An 11758-nucleotide genomic window follows, 5' to 3' on the forward strand; every position below is an offset into this window, starting at 1 on the left:
TATTCGATGCATTTTAACGCAAAAATTTTGCCTTGGTATCTGATTGAAAACCCGGTATTCGATACGATTCGTACAAGACGCGTCCATGTGTGTCCTGAACTGCCCTGTGTGTGCCAGTGTTTACAAGCCAGCCAGTGTGCGCGCATCTAAGGATACATTCGGTACATTCCATATTATCACTGTTTTTGGTGCTTGTTTCTGCAAAATAAGTCACCATGGGCCCCAAGAATGCTTCTAGTGCCAACCCTGTGGTAAAAAGGGTGAGAATTAGTATGGAAATTAAGAAAGATTTTGAAGGGTTTGGGGCTAATCCTGAGAAGTCTATGCCAGTTGTGGAATCCATTGTGCCTACTTCAAAAATTAAGGAAATGTGTGCACAGTGGGTTGAACTGCAAACCTTTATGGATGAAAATCACCCTAACACAGCTATATTACAATGACAATGTTGTGGCCCATTTTAGACAAATCGTAAAGGAACGGGAGGTACAGAGCTCTATGGACAGATTTGTTGTGCGACAGAGGTCCAGTGACTCTCAAGCTGGTCCTAGTGGCATTTAAAGAAGAAGGGAAGTAACCCCGGAAAAGGACTTGCTACCTCAAGTCCTAATGGAAGGGGATTCCCCTTCTAAACACTAACACCATCCGCACTCTCCCCTCCTCCCATCTCATCAATCATCACCAGATCTTCAATAAAGGTAAGTGTCATGTAACTGTGCATGTCTTCTTCAGTTTGTGTGTATTAAAATTAATATTTCATGTGGTAAAATTTTTTTTTTTTCATACTTTTGGGTGTCTTGCACTGATTAATTTGATTTCCATTATTTCTTATGGGGAAAATTGATTTGCTTTTCGATATTTTCGGTATTCGATGAGCTCTCAGGAACGGATTAATATCGAATACCCGGGGGTCCACTGTGCAGAAATAAGATTAGGGACAAGATTGGCCCACTTAAGAGTAACTCTGGTCAGATCACTGACAGTGATAAGGATATGTGTGAAATTCTCAATACCTTCTTCCTCTCAGTTTTCACCCTGGAAAATACTTTAAAGGAGGGGTTTGGGATATTGGCAGTTTGGAGGGATATGTTGTGTATCTTTATACGTATATGCTTCTAAACTGTTGTATTCTGAGCACCTCTGCAAAAACAGTGATAATGTGTGAGTGTGGTGAAAGTGTTGAATGATGATGAAAGTATTTTCTTTTTGGGGATTTTCTTTCTTTTTTGGGTCACCCTGCCTCAGTGGGAGACGGCCGACTTGTTGAAAAAAAAAAAAAAATCCTGAAATAATAGATTATGTAGAACAGGATAATAAACTATGTACGATTACGGTAACTAGTGATATGGTCCTCAGACAAATATAGAAACTAAAACCTAACAAATCCCCAGGCCCTGATGAACTGTTTGCAAGGGTGTTAAAGGAATGTAAAGAGGAACTTAGCATACCTTTGGCTAATCTTTTTAACATATCACTACAAACTGGCATAGTGCCTGATAAGTGGAAAATGGCAAATGTAATACCTATTTAAAAGGCAGGTGACAGGTCCTTGGCTTCGAACTATAGACCAATAAGCCTTACCTCCATAGTGGGAAAATTTATGGAATCAATAATTGCTGAAGCAATTCGTACCCATCTTGATAGGCACAGATTGATTAATGAATCTCAACACGGTTTTACAAAGGGGCGTTCCTGTCTTACGAATTTACTAATTTTTTTCACTAAGGTGTTTGAGGAGGTAGATCATGGTAATGAATATGATATTGTGTATATGGACTTCAGTAAGGCTTTCGATAGAGTTCCACACCAGAGGCTATTGAGGAAACTTAAGGCACACGGAATAGGAGGAGAAATTTTTTCCTGGGTAGAGGCATGGCGTACAAATAGACAGCAGAGAGTTTGCATAAATGGGGAGAAATCGGAATGGGGGCATGTCACAAGCGGTGTTCCTCAGGAGTCAGTGTTGGGCCCGTTGTTGTTCACAATTTACATAAACGACATAGATGAGGGAATAAATAGCGACATAAGCAAATTTGCTGATGACACCAAAATAGGCCGTCCAATTCATTCTAATGAGGACACTAGAGCACTCCAGGATGATTTGAATAAACTGATGCAATAGTCGGAGAAGTGGCAGATGCAGTTTAATACTGACAAATGCAAAGTTCTAAATGTTGGACAGTTAAATAACCATGCCACATATAAATTAAATAATGTAGATCTTAATACTACTGATTGCGAAAAGGATATAGGAGTTCTGGTTAGCAGTAATCTAAAACCAAGACAACAATGCATTAGTGTTCGCAATAAAGCTAACAGAATTCTTGGCTTCATATCTAGAAGTATAAATAATAGAAGTCCTCAGGTTGTTCTTCAACTCTATATATCCTTGGTTAGGCCTCATTTAGATTATGCTGCTCAGTTCTGGTCACCGTATTACAGAATGGATATAAATGCTCTGGAAAACGTACAGAGGAGGATGACAAAGATGATCCCATGCATCAGAAATCTTCCCTATGAGAATAGACTTAGGGCCCTGAATCTGCACTCTCTCGAAAGGCGTAGAATTAGGGGGGATATGATTGAGGTGTATAAATGGAAAACAGGAATAAATAAAGGGGATGTAAATAGCATGCTGAAAATTTCCAGCCAGACAGGACTCGCAGCAATGGTTTCAAGTTGGAAAAATTCAGATTCAGGAAGGATATAGGAAAGCACTGGTTTGGTAATAGAGTTGTGGATGAGTGGAACAAACTCTCAAGTACAGTTATTCAGGCTAAAACATTGTGTAGTTTTAAAAATAGGTTAGATAAATACATGAGTGGATGTGGGTGGGTGTGAGTTAGACCTGACCAGGGGGGGGATGGACCTGCTCCGCATGGGTCAATAGGCCTGTTGCAGTGTTCCTTCTTTCTTATGTTCTCATGTTTGTTGAAAAAAAAAAATCTAATACTTATCTTTTAACAGCTCTTGGAGTTTTTCTCATCACGCAAACTTCTTCTGAGGCATGTATCAAATTATGACACACAATTAAGCAACCAATGATGCCCCAGTGTTATACAGCTGTGCTTATAATGGGCACCTGATGATGTACCTAGGCTAGGTATTTTTCTTCTATTAAACTCTATACTACATTTTAAACAAAGTTATGGTTAAGTTCATCTACCATTATTAGAAAAATAATTCTCTCTGATTCAGAATACCTCTTACTAATATACAAAAAGTTGTATTATTCATAGTTACCATACAGTGCCCATCAACACAGATGTCACGTCCCTCACTTTCACATGGTGTTCCATCTACCACCTTCAGTGCATGACGATAGTAAAATCTTTCACCTTCAGGCTGACAATTCAGTTCACATTTCCGCGGTGCCTTAAGATGGGGCACCCAGCTGTTGAATCCAATTTTCGGGTTATTCACTCATATATTTACACCCAAATCTACAGTGTAATATTTCTACAGTTTAAATTTTTGTTTGCTAACTTAAAAAATTTGCTTCTATAAGTACATAAGAATTTTTTTCATTAAGCCACTTGGCAAAAATTCAAGCATTATTGAGTTATGCTATTTTACCTTCACACAACAAACACCATTTCCTACAAGCCCAACATGCAGTTTTAAACATTGTATTAATCATGCAATACAATGCAGAAAATATGTATGTGATCAAATAAGTGACTCAAAATATATACTGTAGTTTATTGTTTCCAATCAAATTAATTATAGATTAAAAAATTATTCTTTAAAGGATGTATGTATATTAAACTGACTATGTTTGTGAAGCTTTCTTAGTACAGTATAGCTCTACAAACAGTAAATGACAGCTGCACATAAGTGTACACTTATTTGTATTTTGATTCTTATAAAACATACTATTAATTAAATTATGAATTTAAGAATATTACTGACCTCTTACACCATTAAAAGGGTAATTTTTTTTCTTTTATTTACTGTAATACATAACATAAATGAAGATAATCATGCAGAAATATTTCACCATGTCTATCAGTAGTGAAACCAAACTATCTATTGTTAGATGCATCTGAAAAAATCTTGTTATTTTTATCAACACAAAATCACAAATAATATTACAAATAAATTTTTGGTTTATATTATAGTACAGTACTTAAAGATAAGAATAATCTTTGAAGTTAGAAAGTTACTGCCTGTGATGGAATATTACACCTGTAAACCAGCAAGTAATGTTCTTATTAATATTTTATCTGTTGAAAATGTTAGTGACTAGCACCTCCAGTGTTGTGATACATCCTCATTATAACCTTCTTATGGGTACCTGCAGAGATAGGATTATTTTATTTCATGCATTTTAATGTTTTAACAGTAGCATTAAGGCTCAAGCACCAGTATCCTTCTAGTCATCAGCAGAGTAGGCACACTCAGAGAACAACAGTCTCGCCTGTTGTACAAGGTTGTGAAGATATCCATGCTGCACCACCAGATAGCAAAAACATGCCATTACTTTTCCTTCATTCAAGAGTAGGTGGAAAAATATTTGAAAAGCTAGCAATACCTCTGTCCCTGTGGCTGACAGTTGAGTTCACACTTCTGAGGATCATCCAGGTAAGGCACCCAACTGTAATACCCCAATACAGCCATTATGACTAGCATCTCATTAAAGGAACAACCAACTCATTAAAACTTGGCCATTAAAAGTCAAACAACAATGCTATTTCTAAAGGTTTGAAAATTCCTGTTACATAAAAAATGTCTGCATATACTGTAAGTATATACAGTGGAGCCTTGTTTTTCGGTCACTGCGTTTATCGGCTGATTTGTATTTAGGCCGATTTTTGGCAGAAATTTTGCTCCGTATTTCAGCTGTTGCCTCATATATCAGCCATATTAGATGCGGCCCGCAAGGATGCCGCTCGCAGGTGAGTCAGTCTCCCTTTGTCTGCCGGCGAGTGAGCATATACGTACTCCCTGCACTCATCCAAACATTTCCTTAAAATCCATTGTTTTTGGTGTTTTTTTTTATTAAGTGCAACTGTGAAATAGTTACCATGGGCCCCAAGAAAATTCCTAGTAAAGTTCCTTTGGTAAAGAAAGTGAGAAACACGATGGAATTTCAGAAAGAAGTAAGATCACAAACAAATGAAGAAGTGGAAAAGTTGCTGTTGTTGTGGATCAGGGAAAAATAGTTAGCGGAAGACAGTGTTTCAGAGATGATCATTTGTGAAAAGGCAAGGCAGTTGCATGCAGATCTCGACAGATTATTATTCAATATTATTACTCAATATTATTCAGGCAACAGAATATTATTCAATATTACATTAATATCAACTCTATGGCTTATTTATCTATCACAACTGATCAAATATGACATACTAAACAATATAAACAACATAGAAACACAGTATATACTCTAGAGTGAATATGTCATTATATGGCGAGCAGTCACCGTCACTCATGAGAACAGATTATCCAACTTACGAGGTGATATAAAAAAGACCTGGAAGACCCTATCAGAAATTCTGAGAACAAAAAAGATATCACGACATAGCGAAATAAAATTAGCAAAATCAGATGAACCCCAACTCCCACCAACAGAAACAGCAAACAGACTAAATGATTTCTTCTCCACTATAGGTCAAAACCTTGCCAATAAAATCCCAAGCTCAGATACCCCACCAAATGACTACCTCACTGGCAACTACCCGAACACACTATTCCTAGCTCCGACTAACCCATACGAAGTCTCCCTTATTATCAACACACTGAAAAACAAGGCAGGAGATTTAAATACCTTACCACCCTTTATATACAAAAAAGCGTCACAAGTACTATCACCAATCATTGCAACACTCTTTAACAAATCCATTGAATCCTCCACCTTCCCTACAGTTCTCAAAATAGCAAGGGTCACCCCGATCCATAAAGGAGGAGACCAAACAGAGTTGAATAACTATAGGCCAATATCCAATTTACACCCTCTCTCAAAAATCTTCGAAAAATTAATTCATAAACGAATCTACTCCTACCTCATCTCCCAAAACATTCTCAACCCCTGCCAACTTGGATTCAGGCCTAATAAAAATACTAATGATGCTATTATACACATGCTAGAACATATATACACTGCAATAGAGAAAAAAGAAGTCCCACTGGGGATCTTCATTGACTTACGTAAAGCTTTTGATACAGTTGACCATGACTTGCTCCACGTAAAATTGTCACACTATGGTATTAGAGGGCACTCCCTCAACTACCTCAAGTCTTACCTCAGCAACAGAAGCCAATATGTGTACGCAAATGGGGCGAGCTCTTCCGCACAACCAATTACAGTTGGTGTCCCACAGGGAAGTGTCCTTGGCCCTCTTCTCTTTCTCCTATACATAAATGACCTACCAAATGCTTCGCAATTACTCAAACCCACACTTTTTGCAGATGACACTACATACGTCTTCTCTCACCCGAGCCCAGTCACGCTAGCCAATACTGTAAACACCGAATTACAGAAAATATCTACCTGGATGAGGACTAACAAACTTACACTAAACATTGACAAAACCTACTTCATTCAGTTTGGTAACAGAGCTACAGATGTACCTCTTAACATAACAATAAACGGATCACCTATCACAAAGCTAACAGAGGGAAAATTCCTAGGAATCCACCTCGATAATAGACTCAAATTTCATACACATACACAACAAATTTCTAAGAAAATTTCCAAGACTGTAGGAATACTATCAAAGATACGGTACTATGTTCCACAGTCAGCCCTCCTGGCCCTTTATCACTCTCTTATTTACCCCTATCTCACCTATGGAATTTGTGCATGGGGCTCAACAACAATTAACCATCTCAGACCACTAATTACCCAACAAAAGGCTGCAGTTAGAATGATAAGAAATTCTCACTACAGGCAACACACTCCACCAATATTCAAAACACTCAACCTACTCACCATACAAAACATCCATACTTATTATTGCACCTATTACATACATAGAACACTTAACTCTGATATTAACCCTCCCCTCAAACATCTCCTTGTCAACCTCAACAGAACACATGACCATAACACAAGGCACAGATCACTCTTTGATGTTCCTCGTGTCCATCTCACGCTATGCAAAAACTCAATGCACATAAAAGGCCCTAAAATCTGGAATTCATTACCTGTAAATATAAAAGAAACACTACCTGTTTATAAATTCAAGTCTCTTCTCAAAGATCACTTACTCACTCAAAACCAAATAAATACTGAATAACTGAACCTTATAAATTGTATATCCTATATGTTACTCACAATTATATCACACAAATGTTAAACCTAGGACCCAGTCTAACTTTATTATTTTTTTAAATACACTACCTAACAGAATACTCCATTCGACTGAATGTACAGCAATGCAAGCAACCATATGACCTGTCTTTGTAATACTCATTTGTGCTTTATAGTTATCTGTTTACAATAATGATTTATCACTGATTTCATCATTGCTTAGTTAATCTTAAGTTAATTTTAAGCCAGCCCGTAATGCTATGCATATAAGTGGCTTTGGCATGCTGCTCTTACTTGTATTTTTTGTACCTCTGTAAGTATGCTTAAATTACTAAATAAATAAATAAATAAATCCCTCTGACCATAGCTTTCCATGCTTCCCCTTCTAAGGTATAAGAGAAAACAGAGTTTTAGAGAGGCTAACTACACTAGATCACTAGTGCAGTAAGAAAAACGCTGAAACAAATGAGAGTTTCTCAGAAAAAAATGCCAAAGAGGACCTACATCACACAGGAGGAAAAGGCACTACCAGGACACAAGAGTATGAAAGACAGGCTTACCAAAGCCCCAGAGAGGGCTTTGATACCTGAAGTCTTTATGAGAAGGGGATTCTCTTCCAAAAAAAATCAGTCATCCCTGTCTCCTCCCCTGTCTTCCATAAGCCAACAAGAGTCTTCAATAAAGGTATGTAATAGTGAGTTAAATATTCATTTATTTATTTTATTTAGTTCTGTTTTGTGTATGTAAACCTATAATTAATCTTTAAAAAATGCATTTTTTGTTAATATTTTTGGGTGTGTGGAATGGATTAATTGTATTTACATTAATTCTTATGGGAAATATTGATTCGAATTTAGGCTGACCTTCTGGAATGGAGTACGGCCGAAAAACAAGCTTCCACTGTACAGTATTTGTAAGAGGTGACTAAAATATCAGGAGCAAGGGGCTAGTAACCTATTCTCCTGCATAAATTACTAAATGCAAAAAGAAGAAAACTTTACGTTTCCTCTTTTTCAGGTCACTCTGCCTCAGTGAAAGACAGCCATTGTTTTAAAAAATAAAATAATGCAATTGGAAATAATAAGCAGAAAAATAAGCTGAATATTTTGGCTTCCAACTTAGACCCTCTTCAGCAGACTAAGTGTGAGGAAGGAGACACCTAGTGTGAGAGGGTGATATCACTTTCTGCCTGTCAGAAGAAAGGATAAACTTGAGGTATACTATTAACCTTCCTGTCAGCCACTGTAATTTATGGCAAACACTCTTTTTTGTATAACACAACAGAATTTACAGGCCAAGAGATGTTATCCTAACTCAGCTTATTTCAAAGCCCAGCCATATCTCAAAGTCAAATTCTGTTTCCAAGAATAACAAGGAGTTTATTAAACTCTGGGAATATACCTCTTTGAAATTTCTTTGTAAAGTCTCTTGTTTTGCAAAACATTTTGGGCAGACTAAAGCTAGAACTTACATACTACTTAGTATTTCTGTAAGATTATAGAGTGTAATAGTAGTTTTGTGCAACAATTTAGTATAAATAATTTCTGCATACAACAGTTTTGATTACAATGCAGAGGTAGCAACCGAACAAGTTAATGGTATAAGATACAACTGACAGAGTAAATACTAAAATATTTCATCAAGTTCAGGTGGTGATTTTTAGACAATCTTTTTGAAGGTATTAGAAGATAGGGCTAGTAACCCCTTCTCCTGTATACATTACTAAAGTTAAAAAGTGAAACTATTGTTTTTCTTTTTGGGCCACCCTGCTTCAGTGGGATTCAGCCAGTTTGTTGAGAGAAGATTAGGAGATATAAAGCTTTTTGATGTTTCAGGAAGGTTGTTCCAAATTTTGAATCCTTTGATTTGCATGGAGTGTTTATTCAGGTTAAGTCATATATGTATATGGAACACCAGAAAGATTTATTTTTAGTGTCATGTTTATATGATCTGTTGCAGGTCTCCAGGATTAATATTTGTAATCAGTGATCTGTATATGTATTCTGCATATGTCTAGCACTATAGATATTGTTTAGAATCAGAGTGTGTGCTCTGATGACAGATTTTTGCCGGGTTATGATTGGTTTCAAATGCTCTGCTGTTGAAGCACTCCATACATATACTATGCCATAGGTGAGATAAGTGCAGATTAAACGGTACAGAATGAGTAATGCTGGTTTTAGTATACAGTAGTGTATTTTGGAAAGAATGTCTACTGTTTTAGATGCTACCTTAGACATGTGTGTGTTAAATTTAAGTTTGGTGTTCAAAAATTTCCTCTATCTTGTTATTCAATGTGTGCATTATTTATTTTCATATTTAGTCATTTACCCCTTTGACTGTTTCAGTCGTATATATACGTCTTACGAGCCAATGTGTTTGACGTATTTATACTAAAAAATTCTAGCGGCTTCAAATCAAGGAGGAGAAAGCTAGTAGGCCCACATGTGAGAGAATGGTTCTGCGTGGTTAGTGTGCAGAGTATAAAAAATAATTCTGCAGCAAGCAGTGCTTAATGAGAAAAAAAAACTCTGACTGTGTTTTTGGATTAAAACACCGACTTTGAGGTGTATTTTTGTATAGTTTTTATGGTTATATTCTTCTTTTCGTAGTCACATTTGATAGAATGGAAAACATATTATAGAAATGGAGGTGATTTTGATTGGTTTTACTATGAAAACAATCTTGAAATGGAGCTCAAAGTAGGGGAAATGTTTGATTTTTGCCGATGTTGGACAATAAATGTCCAACTAGCCATTCTAATATGCAGTCATGAACGGGTTGACATTATTTATATAATTATTACAATATTTCGGTAGTCTGCATAATAGTAAATCTTCTATTTTTTGTTTGAATAAAAATTCAAAATAGAAAGCAAGAGTAATATCAGAGAGGCCTGGAGATGTGACTGATGAACAAAGAAAATGTTATTTTAGAGCCAGGAATGTCTGCATTGTTCATTCTGGACCCTATTTTGAAAGTGGCATATTTTTCAATTTGCATGAAATTGGCCAAATTACCAATTTCTGACCACTTTACAGGGGAGTTGAAATCAGTAAATGGGCAGTTTTTGTACTCAGTCGATAGAACAAATGGAGTTCTAAAGAAACAGCTATGAGTTTGGTCGACTGGAACACTGGAATTAGCCAAAAATAGGGCGAAATCACCGATTTGTAATTCCATAAGTTTTCCATCAAATTTTGTACTTTTGGTGTCATTACTATCAGGAAAAGATTCTCATCATTTCATAAGAATTTTTTTTTTTTTTTTTTTTGCGACACCAGGAGACACCTCAGGATTTGGGGTAGCAACAGTCAAAGGGTTAATTTTAGCTTTATTCCTAAATATTACATAGTTGGCCTTTTCAATTCTGAGTGTTAGAGAATGTTTTGCAACGCAAGCAGATGCTTTGTCTAGTTCAATATTCACTACACGTATGTTGTCTATATTTTCTATGATATACTACCCCCCCCCCCCAAAAAAAAACTCTCAAGTTCATCCCCTAATACATTAAGTCAGCTCTACAAATTAACAACGGTTACCCTCCCAGAGGTCCCACCAAGTCTACAAACCACAGATAACACTAAACTTTATGTGTATAATCAATTTTGTTTCACATTTGTGTTCAAAATAAATAAATAAATATATATATATATATATATAGTGGACCCTCAACCAACGATATTAATCCGTTCCTGAGAGCTCATCGTTAGTCGAAATTATCATTAGTCGAGTTAATTTTCCCCATAAGAAATAATGGAAATCAAATTAATCCGTTCCTAACACCCCAAAGTATTGAAAAAAAACAAAATTTACCACATGAAATATTAATTTTAATACACACAAACTGAAAAAGACGTACAATTACATGACACTTACCTTTATTGAAGATCTGGTGATGATTGATGGTGTCAAGTCCTTCTCTGGGGTTACTTCCCTTCTTCTTTTAATGCCACTAGGACCAGCTTGAGAGTCGCACAACATATCTGTCCATAGAGCTCTGTACCTCCCGTTCCTTTAAGATTTGTCTAAAATGGTCCATAACACTGTCATTGTAATAGTCACCAGCACGGCTTGCAATAGCTGTATTAGGGTGATTTTCATCCATAAAGGTTTGCAGTTCATCCCACTTTGCACACATTTCCTTAATCTTCGAAGTAGGCACAATGGATTCCACAACTGGCATAGGCATCTCAGGGTTAGCCCCAAACCCTTCAAAATCTTTCTTAATTTCCATACTAATTCTCACCCTTTTTATCACAGGGTTGGCAGTAGAAGCTTTTTTGTGGCCCATGGTGACTTATTTTGCAGGTGCAATCGCTAAAAACACTGTGATAATATGAAATGTTCCGATTGTATGTTTGGATGCGACCGTGGTGGCTGGCTTGTAAACACTGGCACCCACAGGACAAGTGAGGCGCGCTCAGCGTTGGATGAGTTTTCTAGCACTAGTCGAGGCAAAATTTTTGTGTTAAAATGTATCACTAGTCGGATTTAACGTTATAC

General features: G+C 36.6%; 1 protein-coding gene across 1 annotated transcript in view; it reads right to left on the reverse strand.

Moving 5' to 3' along the window:
- Ppn (proteoglycan-like sulfated glycoprotein papilin) overlaps positions 1-11758 on the reverse strand; it is a 504188-nt gene that overhangs the window by 354635 nt on the left and 137795 nt on the right. The window contains exons 6-7 of the mRNA XM_070095679.1: positions 4532-4594; positions 3241-3391 (exon numbers count right to left, since the gene is read on the reverse strand). Of these exons, the coding sequence (XP_069951780.1) occupies positions 3241-3391; positions 4532-4594 (214 nt within the window). The remainder of the gene's footprint in view (positions 1-3240; positions 3392-4531; positions 4595-11758) is intronic.

The sequence above is a fragment of the Cherax quadricarinatus genome, chromosome 4 (assembly GCF_038502225.1).
Source record: "Cherax quadricarinatus isolate ZL_2023a chromosome 4, ASM3850222v1, whole genome shotgun sequence".
NCBI classification, from domain to species: domain Eukaryota; kingdom Metazoa; phylum Arthropoda; class Malacostraca; order Decapoda; family Parastacidae; genus Cherax; species Cherax quadricarinatus.